A 19,619-nucleotide genomic window follows, 5' to 3' on the forward strand; every position below is an offset into this window, starting at 1 on the left:
TACTATCTGATACCATTGGCTGAAAAGTAAATTTCCGCAATTACAAGCCAATGAAGAAAGAATTATAAAGCTGATGTGCTTCTGACAAGTTCTTTATATTTTCTTTAGATTAAATTATCATTTTATCAAAATTCAAGTGTACGCCCGGGCGTTTTGACGTAAACGTAGCTACGCGCCTGATTGTACGTATTATGCCCGACTACAAATAAAATTTACTTACTTACTTACTTTTAAATGATAAAACAATTGTTTTACAACGTTTTCCCTGAGACTACTATAACAGTAATCTCAGGTTTTCCTCTTGTTTGATTTCAATGATTTCAGTTCATTCAAGGATTTTACTATACAAATCCTGGGTTCATTCAGAGACTTATATGACCTTTTATACTGCACTCGTTCTATTTGAGCAGTCAAAATACGTTGACCGTATATTTCTATGTCATATACAGTCACTGACCTGATATCACTTTTCCTCATGAATATTTAAATAGAAATTGTCGAAATTATATTTAATTATTCATACGACCTCTTCAACCTGTCAGTCTTGTTTTCAATGTAAACAACGATGCGTTTAACGACTCAAACTTGTTTCTTTTACAATTTTTGGGAAAACATATTTCACTTATTAATATTTTTTTGTTTGCAACCTATAAATCATTATGTTTTATGTTTATTGTTGATATTTTAGTCTGTAAACAAACGAATTCGTTCACCATAATGTAATGGTAATGATGTACATTTCATCGTGTTGTATATTTCTCCGCCTGTGTGATATGAGGCCTTTTCAAAGGGGGATTTTTCCAAATATTTAAATTAAATAAATAACATAAACACACTAAACAACAATTCAAAATGTTTTCTTTTTTAGATTGCAGTATAAAGACAATAATAGTGCACTGACTTGACATATCAACGATATAAGGATTCGGCCCGAAACGGGGAAAATGCTCGGCACAGCCTCGCATTTCCCCGTTTCTAAGCCTCATCCTTATATCGTTGATATGTCAAGTCAATGCACTATTATTGTCTATATTTATAGATTATCGTTGATCATCTCAACGAGATTGATTTTCTCGCTTGAGCTGGTACATAGTCCTAAAAACCTTCTAGGGGGCCTGGAAATACATTTTAATGTTTTTTTTAGCTTCTTCATACTTTTGAAAGCCGAAATGTCATTGTAAAATTAATTGTTTTGTTTAAATTGTGGACAAAATTGATCTTTCAAAATTTCAATTTGGGAGGCTCCATGGGGGAAATCTCCCGCAAATATAGACAGTTGGCAGGTATGCTTGTCGCTTGTTGTAGCTAAAGTCCTTCTTGTCTCTAATTAATGATCATTAATAAAAACCCTTCAGTGCGGTGCTCTTTCATTAGGAGAAATCAAAACAAGTACCTGTCCCCTTTTACGCATGCGTACGTCGATGGCTTCCTATGATTCAAGATGGCGGCTTTAAATTGGTGGCTAAGGACACAAACATTTAAACTTAACTCATTTTAAACTTTTTCAATACAGTGTAAAGTCAAAATGTATGATGGCTTATTTGAGAAAGTGACCACACTACCGACTCTCATTTTAATTGTTGACAGTAATGTACAACAAACCTAGAAGTCGATTGACTCTAACAAGAGAGGTACGACAGTCGAAACATTCACACAAGCAATAAAATATGTAATAACACAAATTTTACAACATTTGTCAACTGTGGACTTTAATTTGAAATAACACAACCTTTCAAAAATTTTGTGATTTTCTTAGCTCTCCAATTGTGGCATCGTTATAGAAATTCTTTGAAAGGTGTTGTTATATAGTGTTGTTGCCATTGAATCCTGAATGAATGTACCCTCTATTCTGGTATTTTAATTAACCATTAAGTCCTTTCGTTTCATTAACAACAGCAAATGAGCAGATTTATCATCCAACATTGTGCCTATATTAGGAATATCATGACATATGCTGCTGCACTATTGTGATACATACCCAAAAGATTTTATATTTCTGAAAGCTGAATTGCATTAAGATTTTATATAGCTGGTGGATGCCAGTCCTTAAATTATTGGCTTAAAACTGTTCCAACTAAACTGGTCATGCTGGATATAGTCAGTACTCCAACTCTGAGTAGTTTTTGAGGAGTAATTATAATTTATAATCCACGGCACTGCATAAAGTTTTCACAGGACCATACATATTCAGTATGATTGTTCCTTACTTGGAAGAAGAAGAAGAGTAAATACAGCCATTTTTGTTATAATGTTACATCTGCAACATATTTCAATTAAGGAAAACAACCCATTTGCTCTCTGTCATGGCAGCCAAAAGAAATAACCTCCTACTCATATTATGTCAGTAGGAACCTATCCATAGTACATTTTTTGTAGCAATGATAAGTAAACGCTCCTAAATCTATAAGATTTTGATTTAATTTTCTGATAGTGCCAATGAAGATTTTTTTCTTTCTCAGAATGTTTATACATAGTCAGCAGGCTATCTAATGTTTAGTCTAGTTTATTTAAAGCATATCTTATTTGCTAAATTAATGCAATGAATACATGTATGTATATTAATAAGACACATGAAGCATACAGGGATGGGCACGATTACTGATAAATGTAATCGATTAATAATCGATTACATGAAGGATTTTTGTGCAATCGATTAATAATCGATTACTCAAATTTTAGTATGTAATCGATTACATTATCAAAAGTAATTACATTACTTTTCGATTACTGTCAATTACATGCTTCAACATTTCAACAAAAAAATAACATGCCTGAGTAAAACACAATTATATTGCTCAACATTTGTATAGTGGAAATTAAGAACTTTACCAAATACATCAATTAAAGCATTGTTTCTATATTAGAAGTTAATAGCTGTTGTTTAGATCAAATCTCTTAACATGCGTAATGAAGATTAGAAATATTTAAAAAATCTTGAAATTTTGACTTTCAACATAAATGTAAGATGTCATCGCATCGCAACAATCACTTATTCATAACTAATTGTTTTTCAAAGATTTTGCTTTCTTACTGACTAACGTTAGCTTTTTTGTTTTTACTCTTAAAAAAAAATTGTTTATGCATAGTTAATTATAATGTTTAAGGAAATATAAAAAAAAAAAGTAGAATAATTAATCAGTTCAGCTAATTTTTAAGATCAAAATTATTAAGATTATAATGACATGCATGATTTAAACCTTTTGTTTGGATTACCATCCTAATTACAGATTATTAAACTGCCACTGGAGTACAATTTATAACCTGGGGCTAAATATTGTAAATTTCCTTCTTAATTAGACATAAGATAATTGAAATAAAAACAAAGTATGTTTGTTATTGATTAGAAGACTTTGATCATCTCATTAGTAAAGACAAGAATGTTGTTAAGATTTGTTAACTTCTCCAATCAAATTATATACAAAATATATCTATAGTGTCAAAGGGATACATTTATCTATTTCTAAAAAAGAATTGCAATGCATTGCCATTGGTTCATTGTTAAAAGGATTGTGTGTTCTTTTTTAATTTAACTTATATACATGTATATCATAACATTTAAGAAATCAACTGTTTATCTATTCTAAGCTTTAATTTCAACTCTGATTGAAAATGATGTTTTCAGGAAATTTAATACAAATAAGCTTACTACTCTTAAAAATGTACTACAGAACTTAACAAAAGACGGACACATTTCTTTTTTAGATCTATTTTATTATTTCAAATCTATTTTCTTATTTTAATATTAAAGCTCTTGAATTATTGACAAGCACATACATCCATTTGTTTCAAAGGCTGGATATAAATTAAACTTAGGTAGGGGATCTGGTTGCTCATAATGCAGCTTGAGACAATAGATAGAAATAAGGCAGTTGCTTAACTCTCAAGTATTGTTGATGCATAATATTTTGTCTGTACTACAAAGAGATAATATACATATTTTCCTCTGAAATAGGTTATTTTTCATCAAAATATTTTACTAAAGTAATCGAAATGTAATCGAAAAGTAATCGATGATTACATCCAAATTTTTGCTATAATCGATTAAATTACGATTACATGTAATCGAAAATGTCTTCGATTACAGATTACTGTCGATTACTTGAAAAAAATGTAATCAATGACAATCGATTACGATTACGATTACGATTACAGATTACGATTACCCCATCCCTGCTTCAAGCATAGCAATATAGTACATGTATTTCCCATAGAAAGTAACCAAAAGTTAGTGTGCAATAAATCTTCAAAATTCATGACGTTACCAATGATAAAATCTTAGTTTAAACCCATTTTACTTTCAAATATTATATTGCTATACAATAAAAGGGTTATTGTATGAATTTTGGGGAATATTGTCCCTCGTAGAACGTATATATTGCAAGCTCGTGCAATATAAAATTCTACCTGGGACAATGTTCCCCAATATTCATGCAAAAACCCTATATTATTATTAGTTATAGGAAGTATAAGATCCATTTTTGTACATGTACAAAATGTAGGTCAAGATTATGATATTTTTTCGTTAAACTTAACAATTCTAAAAGCCTATATTATGTGAATAGTGGTCCTTGAACGGCAAGCTGGAATAAAGAATTTATATAAGAAAAGATGTTTTGGTATAAGAAAAAGTGTTGTTGCTTAATTCATTCATTTTGTCATACTTGATGTACGTCATGTAGATTGCAAACAGTTCTACATGTACTCAAAATATACTCAAATATAAAGACCTGCTGCACAGAATTCCAACTATTCACATCTGTCAACCTTGTGTTTTTATCAATCATGTTGGTCATTGAATCAATAAAAATAACATTGTATCACATTTCTAAAACATGAAAACAAAAACAGCCATTAACATGGTTAAGACTTAATAGATCATGTTATAGGTTTGGATGAGACTACAAAATGCATATTCACTAACTTTTTGGTGGTTGTGTTGCTGTTTAATTTGAAGTGTTTTTAATGATTAACAAAAAGTTTTATTTTATTGCAGACTAACATACATACAACTAACTCATTAGCCTCCTTACAAATAGTTCCTACAGTTAGTAGTGGTAACTCACAAAGTTCGCTTTTCTCAAGACACACAGTAAGTTTTATATCTCAATAAAAAAGAAGTAATTTACTGTAAAGTCTGGTGTTTTTTAAGGACTTGCACACTGTATGTATATGATGGTGATGTATTAGTTTGTACAATGTATGTGTATGCAGCAGATCTTGTATATCTTTGATCTTTATAAAGAGACAGGTACATGTAGTTTTGATATCTACACTGGACATGTAATAAGTATAAAAAGTAGAACTGTAAATCGAAAATATTTGCATTCATTTATTATTGTGATTTTTGAAGAATAGAAACATGCGAGATTAATTATTGTGATCTAAGATTAAATCTACTGTGAGATATATGTATCATACATATAAGAATGTGAGTTATTATAATTATAGTGATAATCACCAAGCCATATTATTCACATGAATAACACAGAAATGTCACTATTGTTTTTAAACTCATCTACAAATTTGGGTTAAAACCAAATTGATACCATGTTAAATATTAATAAATATATAGATCTAAGAAAAGTATAATGACAATACAAAACTACAATATTCCTTAAACATTTCATACAATATTCATTACGCTTTTATACCATGAAAATACTCAAAGTAAAAACAAAGCTTCTTTCCAAACTGCAGTTTTTAATATTTTCATCTCAATTATTACTAGATATAACTTTAAGTCATATGAAACCAGTGATCGGTGAAAAATAATATTACTCCAATTCTTGAACCAATGCATACAAACATCATAAACTCATTCTTCTGTGCATAATTCTATCATTTTTTTCGCATAAATTTCGTATAATCGCCAATCGTCAATTTTTTTTAAATGGGCCAGTGCTGTTGTGAAAATATGGCAGATAATTAAAATCAGTGTTTTGAAACCGAAGTTTAACGATTGTCACCTGTTTTTTCAACACTCACTAAAAATGCATGGATATTGAGCACATGTCTAACATGTACAATCAGATAATATTTGAAGGACATCCATGCGTATTGTGATCACTGGATTTTTACGAGATGGGTCACACTGAGGTCACTTTGCATATGTCAGGGAATTGCTTCCTGATTAAAATAAAGTAAACTTCTTCTATATATGAACAAATTAAAGAATTTTCTTCAGAAAAAAAGTATATGTACATACATTTGTAAGTTTTATAATGAAAACTATCAATTGAGTTATAAAAAAAACATATGCATTATTTTTTTTGATTTGAGGTTTCTTATGACTAAGAAAAGTGTTAAGCCTCTCCAGAAGATGGGGGAAGTGTACATTGTTGCTTTAATCTATCTATGATTTAGAAATGTATAATCTTTCTGTTTTATTTGGATTTATTAACTTAAAATAATGTTTACTTTTATTCTAAAAAATGACACTTTTGAATACAGAATTAGGATGACTATTTATATTAAACTTGTAGTAAATGACTTATGGCCATTTGGATTTGGAGATTACAACAATACATGACTTATAATTTTCTCATGAACAATGAATTGCAAATGATTCTGTGACTCGGAAACATTTATTAGGTATCTAGGATATATACTAGCTGTTACCAGAATATTCATATATCTTTATTTACTAGATTCTTATTTTTCTTGATTCAGATGGAGGTGTAAAAAGTTTATGCCCAACTTTTATCAGATAAAGATGAAATTCACAAAAAAATTACCCTGCTAAATGCTGGAGCTCTCACCAACACCAGTAATTTGATGTTTCCTTTAGGCAACACACACATGGGTTAAGCAATAGTTACTAGTACTGCTTTAAAAAAAAGCTTGTAGTAACTACTAGTTGGATAATTTAAACTTCTGCTGATATCTATGTCATGCCCTAGCTTACATGTACTGCCAGTGCAAAAAGACCTGTCCTTATTCTCAAGTGTGATCGAATGACAGTAATGGTTAATCCAAGTATGAATTCTATAGCTATTTGCTGATATTTTTGTTTTTATTTATAATTGAATATATATATTTATATAAAGGCAGTTATGCAAAGTAAACAAACAGATGTGAAATAAAGAAGATTTTAAAATCTCAAAAAAATTAAATGACTTTATACATGAAGTAAGTATAGAAATGGTTGAATTTAAAATTAATGCTTAATAAATCATTCTATATGAGTAAAGTAAACTAAAGAGGATTTCTATTTAAATTATTAATGTATTTTTAATATTGATTCAAACTCTTTATTTTTTTTGGTCAGATAAACTATCAAATCATACAAGTAAAACATAAAGTTAGTTTAATAATATTTTATTTATGCATTGTCATTTTGAGCTTCCAACATACAACTTTGTAATACTTTGGTCGATGGTAATAAAATACATGTAGGTTTGTTTGAATGACTTAAAGTATTTAAAGTTAACATGAGAAGAACATATATACAATGGGAGTTTTAAATTAGATTTTTTTCTTACAGCTGCAAAGTTTGATTTAATTATTCAGCTTGAAAAACAATTAAGATTATTAGTTCATGTAAGAAATTCATTACAAATGAAAAATTGGACAAAATTATGCTGTAACTTTGAAGTTTTGACATTTTGTTAGAGGTGAATCTGTTTGTGATTTGAATTGTAAAATAAGACAATGAGAAATAAGGTAAGAACAGACTCATAGAAATGTTCCTCTGTTTCAATCAAGTGTACTTCAGAATTTTTTTCAATATCAACTTTTAAAATAATCATTTTAATTTGACATGCTAACACACTAAAAAGACATAATAAGAGCTATGGTATACTAGATGTGGACATATATTTTTTTTTATCAATATACAAAACTGTTTACTGTACATGTATAAACCACAACCATCTTATAATGTTTGTTGTGTCACAAAATCATATTTTTACAGAATGGTTTATTCCCGTGATGTGTGAAGTCCTAACCTATTATTTAAGATAAACCATATCACATGTACATTACAATTGAAATGATATACAAAATATTCAGTTTGATTGCTCTTGTGACAGGGATTGAACTTAAGACTTTGGCAATTGTAGCCCACAGCTTACATTTTGTAGCCTAACATATAATCCTGTACAAGGAAATTTAAGTAGCTCACACCAAATTTTAGGGGCCATTGTCGAGTGGGCCCCTGCTAATTTCAAACCCTGCTGTGAGAATTTTGTGTAAGATATTATTTCTTCAGTTAAATTTTGATTAATATTCAGAATTTTAAAAATGTTTCATATGTGTTGAAGACTTGAAGTATAAATTTAAAAAAGATGTTGTATAATTGCCAATGAAACAACTCTCCACAAGAGACCAAAATGACACAGAAATTAACAACTATAGGTCACCTTACGGCCTTCAACAATGAGCAGAGCCCATACCACATAGTCAGCTATAAAAGGCCCTGAAATGACAATGTAAAACAATTCAAAGGAGAAAACTAATGGCCTTATTTAAATAAAATTGTCCATTGAAAATTTAATTTGTTTATCTTGTGTAGTTTGGTAGCTGTCTTATTAATGTTTATCTCAAATGTCCTTTTACTCAATTTAAACCATTTACTTTTATTTTATTCTTTAAATCATATGGTTTGGTAGCTGAATGAAATTTTAACATTTCATTGTCATGGCACTTGATGTAACTTATATGATTTACTTTTAATTTGATAATGATTGCTTTTTGCAATAATTTCAAATTAAAAGAAATAAAAAGAATGCATATATGTAGATCTGTAGGTACTGTAAAAGACTAGTTTTAATCTTTTTGAAGTTAAAATTTTAATATGCAGTTGGTATGTTAAATAGTTAAATAAGTGTACTAAAGCAACATAATATTCAATTATAAGTTTTTTTCCTCTCTCCCTTTATAATATATATATGTATATACAATGTACATTTACCCAATGTTTATGTTTTAGGAATGCAGAGTAATTATTCAAATATGAGGGTGAAAATAAACCGAATTTCTGTTAATCAGAAAGACATGAGGACTGAGGTATCTCCTGGTTGACCCTGCCTCCCCATCAAATCCATTTACACACTTTAAAATTATAGTGGATTTTTCAATACCCATTTTTCCTACCTTTTTTTCTCTCCTTTTTTATATCAAGATACTAAACTGGTTTTTTTTTAAATCTTGTATTAATTCGGGTCATTGTCTTAACTTTAAAATAATTTTATACGAATTGACTAGATATATACTTTTCCCTTGCAGTGAAATATCTAAAACAATTTTTTATATTTTTACATTAGAAGTTGGAGATATTTTATATACAAATTAATTGGTAGTGGATTCATAGTTTTTATCTGAGTTACTTCCCTTATAGCACTGAATACTCAATTTATAGCAGCACAATGTTTAAAAATATATATACATCTATGCATGGCCAATGCAGTCATATCAATATATTGTTCAGCTGTTTTAGGGAAATATCAGTAATTTGATCATCTGTTATTTTAAATATCATGACATTTTTATATTTCTGACAGTCTACCATCATTTTATCTGTAATTCTGTATAAGAAATGCATAAAATAAGGATATTTAAGAGGTAAAAGAACATGTCATAAACTGAAAATTCAATGAATTACAAGAAAATGAAATGATAAGTTACACGTACCTAAAAATACAAGTGACTCCTTAAGAAGAACTTAAAATAAACACACAAATTATTTTTAATTTTTTAATTTTCAGACAGTACAATATACATGTATGTATATATGCATATCAAATAACAAATAGGAACTTAGAATACAAGTTTGTACAGCATGATATTTTGATCACATTTGACCTTTTAACCTTAATTTTTTTAGCAACAGTTTGATAAGAGCACTGTTCAGCCTCAAGACCAAGTGATATTTCGTCCAACTCAGATACTACCCAGTGATGTAAACATGAAGCGCTACACTCACCAAGGTACACCGGATTTTGCGTTGAATCAATTTGCAGGTAAAAAGAAATGATCAGCAGAATTGAGAAAAAGAATTTAGAAGAAACAAGTAGTTACTAGTATTGATAGTTTCATGTAGAACAGTTTTATAAATGGATCATTTTCTTGAATTTTATGTTAATTTGTGGTGGTTGACACATTTAATTTTACTGCACTTCTTTTTTAGTTACAAGTATAAGTCATTAGCATTCCTCAGTATGAACCATATCATATTCTGCAAAGGCAAATTATTGTAATATGCAGTATAAATATATACCAGGATTTTGTATAAATTGTAAAGGAAGAACACTGAGTAAACAATATTTGGTTAGTGGGTTGTATTTTTTTGGGCTTAATGTCAGTGGGGTATTGCATGACCTTGACCTCTACTATTGTGTGATAATCTTTAGTTCATCATTGGGATTATACTGTCATTACTGACTATACATTTGTTTATGATAGACAAATATCCCTGAAATGTTGTTTTATATTGCAGAATGTAATTGTCATCTACAAAAGATTGAAAATATTAGATATGAATTGAACATACATGTATTGATCTGTTTTAGTTTGACCTTGACATTGGTTGAGGGTCCATTGTTTTTTTAATTTTGTTAGTGACCTCTTGAAGCTCAGTGTACACCCGACAATGAAGCTAGATTAAAAGGGAAATTGAAATGTGTAATCTTATCTCTTAAATGACACAATACTAGCTGAAAACTACCAAAAAAAACGATTGCTGAAACTAAAGTAAGGTTTTCAAATGAGGAAATTTTCAAACAGGAGTTGAATCTAACATGATTTAAATTTATGTATAAAATAACCGTGAATAACTTTTTATGGATGTAATTTCTCATGTCCCTAATATCCATGAATGAAAATGAAACTACAATCATTTAGGCTTTAATGATACTTATTTAAACTACAGGTTCAGATCAAAAACCAACTGGTAAGATTTGATTTCTTTTGTTGTAGTTTGCACTAATTTTTTAGATGGTGAAGTGTAGCATGACAATAAACTTGGGTTATCTCCCTTAAGATGGCACAAATTCTTTAACAATAAAATTGAGCTATCTCCCTTTACATTGCACTAATTTTCTAGATGAAGTGTAGCATGGTAACTAATACAGGTTATTTCCCTTGACATTGTACTAATTTTCTAGATGAAGTGTAGAATGGTAACAAATATGGGTTATTTCCCTTGACATTGTACTAATTTTCTAGATTAAGTGTAGCATGGTAACAAATATGGGTTATTTCCCTTGACATTGTGCTAATTTTCTAGATGAAGTGTAGCATGGTAACAAATATGGATTATTTCCCTTGACATTTCACTAATTTTTTAGATGAGGTGTAGCATGGTAACACATATGGGTTATTTCCCTTGACATTGCTTTAATTTTCTAGATGAGGTGTAGCATGGTAACAAATATGAGTTATTTCCCTTGACATTCCACTAATTTTCTTGATGGTACAGTGTAGCATGACAATAGACTTGGGTTATCTCCCTTGACATGACAATACATTTGGGTTATATCCTTTGAAATCTCACAAATTTTCTGAAGGGTGAAAAAGTTTGCATGACATTGAACTTGGGTTATCTCCATTGACATGAAAATCCTCTTAACAAAATTAATGAAGTAGATTTATTTTATAACTCTCTGTAACAGCATGTTGCTATCTACACTTGGTATACTTGCATATTTTTCAAACTTTCTTATCTTGCAGTGTTCACCACTTTTTGTGCCTTAAAGTTCTTAATTTTATGCATTGATTTATACTTTTACCCCATAACATAAATTGAAAAAAAAAATGATATGTGTATAAATGATTACATTTGATATATTTGGTATTGATACAAGTTTCATTTTTAAGGCCTTTGATCATTACATATCTACTGTGAGTTCTTTCTGATAAACTGTAAATTCAGAAAGTAATGAATACACTTACTATTGTGAAACACTCATTACTGGTAAAAATGCAAGATCTAATTAATTTGATCACAAAAAAATAATTTTATCACAAATGTTTTTTAAAGGAAAATCACTACTGAAATTATGAATGAAAGTTTTATGATTGTTAACTTGATACTGTCACATTTTTGCCTTGATGAATAAATCACAATAATTTTCAGAATAAACATGTACAGTACAGTGTGATATCTAAGATCATTGAAAAAGAAATGATCGTAAAAAAGGAGGGTGATGGATTTTTCAAGTAAGGGCTAATTTCTAAAGGTTAGGATACCCTTCTAGGTTTGAGTTATAAAGCAAAGTTTGTTTGGTATTTTGTAAAGAAAAGGGATAGATTTATCACATTTCAAAATATTCTCTTCATATGAGGACTGTGGTGTTCAAAGCATAATGTCAATGTTACATATATATCTTACAGAGTGTTTTATTAGTATTTGTTGGCACTATGCTTAAATTCTGCACTGCTGAATGTGTAACAGGGAAAATGCAGATTTTTTTATTTTGTATTTTAGTACTTCAAAATTTGAAAATTTAAACTAAAAGAAGCATTTAAAGGGCAATTTGCCAAAATATATGCTTGTTTAGAATTAATGGTGGTTGAATCTCTTGCAAAAAATTGAATTCTATCAATTTTGATAAATATTTTCAGCTTCATAAAAATCAGTCTGAGTTTAATTGATTGTCCTATTTGCTCATAGTAAAGGATTTGTTATGAAAGTTTCCCATTGTTTGAAATGTGGGACAGCCATCACTTAAACATCTTTTAATCTTTATCAAAACTGGATTAAACTTGCTATTGTACATAGTTAACTCCAAGCTTTGATTGACTGATTGTTGTATGTTTTTTTGTCCAGTGGCAAATATTTCTTGTAAATTCAGAACAACTGGCCACTTCAAAAGCTGACTACTATCTCATTGACAATTTAACCATTTGAACATTTTGTGCAGTAAATTGGTATTGCATTATAATTCTTTTTCTAAACTTTCATTTTTATCTCAACTGGCCCAAAGGGATCACAAACTTTTCTTAAACTTGATGTACAATGTAAGTCATTGTTGTCATTTTCTTGTATAAAAATCTTCTCCTCTGAAACTACTGGGTTAAGTTTAACCAAACTTCTAGCAATCTGGGGTTATTATTTTAAAAATTTGTATGATGACCCTGCCAGCTAACTAGCATGGCACTCAGACATGGTGATAAACAGAATATTGGGGTAAAATGAAAGTTATGTATTATACTTGTAAAACCTGGAAAAAATTATGAATAGAGAAAATTACTGGGGCCGAAATGTTGAGAATGTTGAATTCTTCTTGCTGGCCATTTACATCAAAACTGTCAGTCATCTAGTGCTCCTTATTGGAGTTATTGTCCTTGAATATTGCTTTATTGTCCAATAATTCACAGTGACCAGTGGGGATGAAAAAAAAAATCTCTCATAAAAATTGCAGTTGTTGTACATTAGTTTCCACAAACATGCCTGGAAAAAATAGGGTAGGTATACGTAGGTAATATGAATTTTACAAACTTTTTTTAGCTGTTTACTACTACGGAATCTGCCTGACTTTAACAGTGTTTGTTCAAAAATGGCATAAAAGGTGTTAAGGTAGGCACTAAAAATTAGGGTAGGTACGGTTAGCGGAAACACATGTATATTTTTTTTCCCGCCTCCTGTAATTTCCACAAATAGTTAGTTGTGAGCAGGGGTGGAAATTGGCGCTGGTCCAGTGGTCCAAGACCAGTAGAATTTGTGTCGGACCAGTAGATTTTGTCAGCTGGTAATCCGGAGGACCAGTAGAAATTTTTCGTTAAAATTAATGATTGCATCTCTATCTCGGTTTGTTTACAAAAAAATAAACCTGAGAAATTATTTTTAGGGTATTGGGGGTGCTATTTTTGGAATAAAGAAGAGGAAAGCAGCTGAGGAAAATAAAACTAAACATCTGTCATATCTTTTAGTGGTTATCAAATGAATGTCATTTTTTGCAGGACCATCAAATTTTGAGCCGGACCAGTAGATCTAAAGTCTACTGGTCAGGCTGGCCAGTACACTAAAAAGCTTAAATTCGACCCCTGGTTGTGAGTCTTGATTTTAGTCCAACAATAAACCAATTACAACAATGTGTTGGTTCTGAATTAAGGGGTTGAGATTAAGAAAGGATGTTTGTCATGTTCATTTAAATTTGGTGGGTTTTTTTAAAACCAAAATATAATTATGAAAAATTTCAATTTAGTTTTATACAAAATTTCACCCCTACCTTTCAGAAAATATTATCCTTTGTTAATAAGTCAGAAGAAAACATATGTGTCAAGTGTATTATTTAGAAACTATATTTCAAAACCTTTACAATGTATAAAGGATCTATTCAATTTTAAGACACCTTTTAATTGTAAATCTCTTGTAATGTTGTATGAAATATATCATCTAATAATAAAAACAGATTTAAAAGCGAGTATAATCCTATTAAGTCATTCCTGTCAATTTATTAGTCAAAAGACTGTGATTATTTTCTATAGAAAAGTCTCAGACATAATAAAAATAGTAAACTATTAAAGTGTTTTAAACTAGGCCATGGATGATAATATTTAAAACTTTTAAAATATGTATTATAAACAAAACAAAGAGACCATACAATTTTATAATGGCATAACACATTTATGATACTGTTGGGCCTTCAGGATGGAGGAAAGTAGCCCAGGACGCGTTTATGGATTCAGAAAATATTGTCTTATGCCTGGTAAATGGTTTTAGCTATTTAGATTGGTTTTTTAAACTTAAATTTGTTGGGAATTAAATTCAAAGTATAATTTTGTGGGATAATGATCCATAAACACATTATAATCACTAGTAGATTATATTTTCAGCAGTTATGATTTTGAGTCATTATTATAAGTTGAAGCAGTGACTTCTTTTTGAAGTTTGTTATTTAAATGATTTTGTGGAATGTAATTTGCTTGTTTTCAAAAATGTTGAGTATAATTGAATCTTGACTATCAGGTGTTCGAAATAACAAAATGACTTAAAAACATATTATCTTGTCTGCTTTCTTTTTATATGTAAATGAAAATAATTCATTTAGACCAAAATCTTGATTCTTTTACTGAAAGTTTTTAAATGTTTACTCTAGATTGAATGACCCATTTAAAGTAAATGTGCTATATATTGATTTGATTGTATCTAAAGAAAAGTTTGTTGTGAAAATATTGATATTATAATCAGTTTATTTAAGTATGAAATAGTAGAATTGGTTATCAGTTCAAAAAATTAAGGTAGAAATGAAATGAAAATTGGATCTTTTATATACTGTGGATTCATAAATATTAGTTGGATACCAATTTTTGTGGATTTCATGGGAACAAGGGAACCACGAATTTACATGTTCAACAAATTTACTAAATGAACATATGCAGACTTTGCCAACACCACGAAATTTAATATCGACACAATGCAAGTTTTCCTCATTCCATGAAAATTGCTACCCACGAAAATAAATTAATATCCACAGAAATGTAATACACTAGATCACAGATTAAGATTCGTGAATGGTTTCCATCCATGATTCCATATTATCAATATCCATATTTTTGAAAAGTTGCATATTGGTTAAGTTGTAATACAATCAACTTGTCTATTCTAAACTCACTTGCCCAAATCCAAAGGGACAAAATCTTAAATTGACTTTTACTGTCCTTGCCCATTGGTACAATAATAAAATCATGTAAAACTTTGCACTTCTAACTTACCTGATGAAAATAAATCCAGGAAAGCGCCATTTATGCAATTCAATTATTATTGTTTTCAATTTTCTAATATAATCTTTTTGATATATAACTCATGGTGTTCTATTAGGCCTGTACATGCATGATTTTCTGTAATATCAAAAACCAGTGCCTTCGCAGGACACATCCTAGTAGCACTAGTCCTATCGTCATCAAGATTTTTCTTTAATAGCTGTAAAAAATATCCAAATTGTGCTTCCTGTCTTTACATTTACCATTTACTTTAGTTATACATGTCACTCTTTTAAGGTAAAGAATTAAATATTTAGGAAAATTAGACAAATATATCATATAGGTTATACAAAAGGAAATGGTTTATAAGTCTACAAGTGCTATTTCTCTGTTATTTGACTGACAATAAAACATCTTATAATCTTTAATAGGTGACGAAAATATTTTAATCCCTAATCCAGAATTATAAGAAATGAATGCCGTATAATATTATATTTTTAAAACATGTATTATTTATAACAAGTTAATACACAAATATGATAGATTCATCTCAAGCACTGAATTGTATGATTATAAACATGATAATCTTAGTAAAATATAGATTTGTTACTGTAAACACAATCATATGAAATTATTACCGATGAAAAAGACATAATTTTTAGCTCACCTGGCCCGAAGGGCCAAGTGAGCTTTTCCCATCACTTTGCGTCCGTCGTCCGTCGTCCTGCGTCCGTCGTCGTCCTGCGTCCGTCGTCGTCCGTCGTCGTTAACTTTTACAAAAATCTTCTCCTCTGAAACTACTGGGCCAAATTTAACCAAACTTGGCCACAATCATCATTGGGGTATCTAGTTTAAAAAATGTGTCCGGTGACCCGGCCAACCAACCAAGATGGCCGCCATGGCTAAAAATAGAACATAGGGGTAAAATGCAGTTTTTGGCTTATAACTCAAAAACCAAAGCATTTAGAGCAAATCTGACATGGGATAATATTGTTCATCAGGTTAAGATCTATCTGCCCTGAAATTTTCAGATGAATCGTACATTCCGTTGTTGGGTTGCTGCCCCTGAAATGGTAATTTTAAGGAAATTTTGCTGTTTTTGGTTATTATCTTGAATATTATTATAGATAGAGATAAACTGTAAACAGCAATAATGTTCAGCAAAGTAAGATCTACAAATAAGTCAACATGACCAAAATGGTCAGTTGACCACTTTAGGAGTTATTGCCCTTTATAGTCAAGTTTTAACCATTTTTCGTAAATCTTAGTAATCTTTTAGAAAAATCTTCTCCTCTGAAACTACTGGGCCAAATTTAACCAAACTTGGCCATAATCATCATTGGGGTATCTAGTTTAAAAAATGTGTCCGGTGCCCCGCCAAACCAACCATGATGGCCGCCATGGCTAAAAATAGAACATAGGGATAAAATGCAGTTTTTGGCTTATAACTCAAAAACAAAAGCATTTAGAGCAAATCTGACACGAGTAAAATTGTTCATTAGGTCAAGATCTATTTGCCCTGAAATTTTCAGATTAATCGGACATTCTGTTGTTGGGTTGCTGCCCCTGAAATGGTAATTTTAAGGAAATTTTGCTGTTTTTGGTTATTATCTTGAATATTATAATAGATAGAGATAAACTGTAAACAGCAATAATGTTCAGCAAAGTAAGATCTACAAATAAGTCAACATGACCAAAATGGTCAGTTGACCACTTTAGGAGTTATTGCCCTTTATAGTCAAGTTTTAACCATTTTTCGTAAATCTTAGTAATCTTTTAGAAAAATCTTCTCCTCTGAAACTACTGGGCCAAATTTAACCAAACTTGGCCATAATCATCATTGGGTTATCTAGTTAAAAAAATTTGTCCGGTAACTCGGCCAACAAACCAAGATGGCCGCCATGGCTAAAAATAGAACATGGGGGTAAAATGCAGTTTTTGGCTTATAACTCAAAAACCAAAGCATTAAGAGCAAATCTGACAGGATGTAAAATTGTTGATCAGGTCACGATCTATCTGCCCTGGAATTTTCAGATGAATTGGATAATCGGTTGTTAGATTGCTGCGCCTGAATTGGTAATTTTGAGGAAATTTTGCAGTTTTTTTGTTATTATCTTGAATATTATTATAGATAGAGATAAACTGTAAACAGCAATAATGTACAGCAAAGTAAGAACTAAAAATAAGTCAGTATGACCAAAATAGTCAATTGACCCCCTAAGGAGTTATTGCCCTTCATAGTCAATTTTTAACAATTTTCTTAAAATTTGAAGATTTTCAATAACAATTACCACAGAAAGTACTGTTATAGATAGAGATAATTGTAAGCAGCAAGAATGTTTAGTAAAGTAAGATCTACAAACACATCACCATCAACAAAACACAATTTTGTCATGAATCCATCTGTGTCCATTGTTTAATATTCACATAGACCAAGGTGAGCGACACAGGCTCTTTAGAGCCTCTAGTTTATTTAAGGAATGACTGTAATATTTTTTCTGTCTATGAAGTAATAACATAAAAAATTTGGTGCACACTGAATAATGCGCGTAGCAGGTTATTTAACAGTGTGCACTACTTTTTTTATGTTATTTCGAATAGACAGAAAAAATATTACAGTCATTTCTTATAAGTTAATTCTATAAACCATTTTAAACCGTAGAAAACCATGAAAAAACATTGATGACGTCACGGTCACATGACTAAATTATGTCTATGGGCTGATAACAAAGTAACGTCAGCCAATCAGAAGACGCGTTACATCCAAAATTAAATTATTTGATGATCTTTACATCATTGTCTTTTCTGGTCTTTAATGGATAGTTTGTTGTCTCATTGACAATAGAACACATCTCTTTTTATCATATATTCAACAGCTTTAAAACATTGGTTTTGTAAAAAAAAATTATACAATACATCATTCTGTATTAAAGGATTATTGGCTAGTCAAGCATTTGCCCATGTCTTAAGATTTAAAAGATTACAATATATATTGAAAAAAGTTATACATGTAGATAATATTTATCTATACATGCATTTATTTGGAAAATAATACCATCCTAATACAATTTTGACAGAATATTCAATATCTTTTATTGAATAAGATGAATTTGATCTTTAGAGAAAACAAACTATGTTAAGAATTGATGATAAAACAACACATACTGATTTGACGTGTCAATCATTGTACTGTTACATTGATTGAAAGTATTTAATTTTATGACCAAATTTATTTCAGAATGTCTAGTTAGCCATTTCAAACTTATGATGGGTCAAAAGGGAGGGTTGAGTGCTGAAAAGAAACTATTGTACAGTCAAGCTTGTCTATTGATAAAGGCTAGAATTTTTGCTCTCCAAGTCTGTTATATGAAAAGAAGGAGATGTGGTATGATTTGCAATGAGACACTATCCATCAAAGTTCAAATGAAGTGGATGTAAGCAACTTTACACAACCATACAGCCTTCAACAATGAGAAAAAAACAACACCTTATAGTCGGCTATAAAGGCCATGACGTAAAAATATGAAACAATTCAAATGAGAAAACTAATAAAATACAACAAATATGACAGTCGTGAACCAAAGACAACCACTACTGGCTCCTGATTTGGGACAGGCACATACAGAATGAGACAGGGTTAAACATCATACATGTTTGAAGGCTTATTCCCACCGACTTTACTGCCAAATATGACCTACTTCCAAAACCCACTGACACACATTCAAATATTACCTACTTTTAAACTTGCACAAACGTATAATTTCTGGTGTAATATACCTGAAGTGATTGACAGACCAGTGCAAAACACTGTAACTTATCTAATAATATCTTATAACTGTTGGCTGCATATAATTTTCTTATTGAAAAAATTGAAGAATGTCCCTTTTATAGTGCTTAATATTCCTCAAAATCAGAAATCTTATTTTGACTTATTTAGCCAAATATTTAGGAAAGATAGTCTGAAAAAAAGATTATGA

General features: G+C 30.1%; 1 protein-coding gene across 16 annotated transcripts in view; it reads left to right on the forward strand.

Moving 5' to 3' along the window:
- Positions 1-1,420: 1,420 nt before the first annotated feature.
- Positions 1,421-19,619, forward strand: part of LOC143072534 (leucine-rich repeat-containing protein 49-like) — a 93,911-nt gene continuing 75,712 nt past the window's right edge. For 11 of the 16 annotated variants that reach the window (XM_076247506.1, XM_076247509.1, XM_076247510.1 and 8 more), the window contains exons 1-4: positions 1,421-1,631; positions 4,994-5,089; positions 9,824-9,959; positions 10,868-10,888. In XM_076247506.1, the coding sequence (XP_076103621.1) occupies positions 1,590-1,631; positions 4,994-5,089; positions 9,824-9,959; positions 10,868-10,888 (295 nt within the window). In that variant the 5' untranslated portion in view covers positions 1,421-1,589. Of the gene's footprint in view, positions 1,632-4,993; positions 5,090-9,823; positions 9,960-10,867; positions 10,889-14,457; positions 14,649-19,619 lie in introns of those variants that run through there. The other 5 variants (XM_076247507.1, XM_076247523.1, XM_076247511.1 and 2 more) reach the window with 4 other exon arrangements.

The sequence above is a fragment of the Mytilus galloprovincialis genome, chromosome 4 (assembly GCF_965363235.1).
Source record: "Mytilus galloprovincialis chromosome 4, xbMytGall1.hap1.1, whole genome shotgun sequence".
In the NCBI taxonomy this organism is placed as follows: Eukaryota; Metazoa; Mollusca; class Bivalvia; order Mytilida; family Mytilidae; genus Mytilus; species Mytilus galloprovincialis.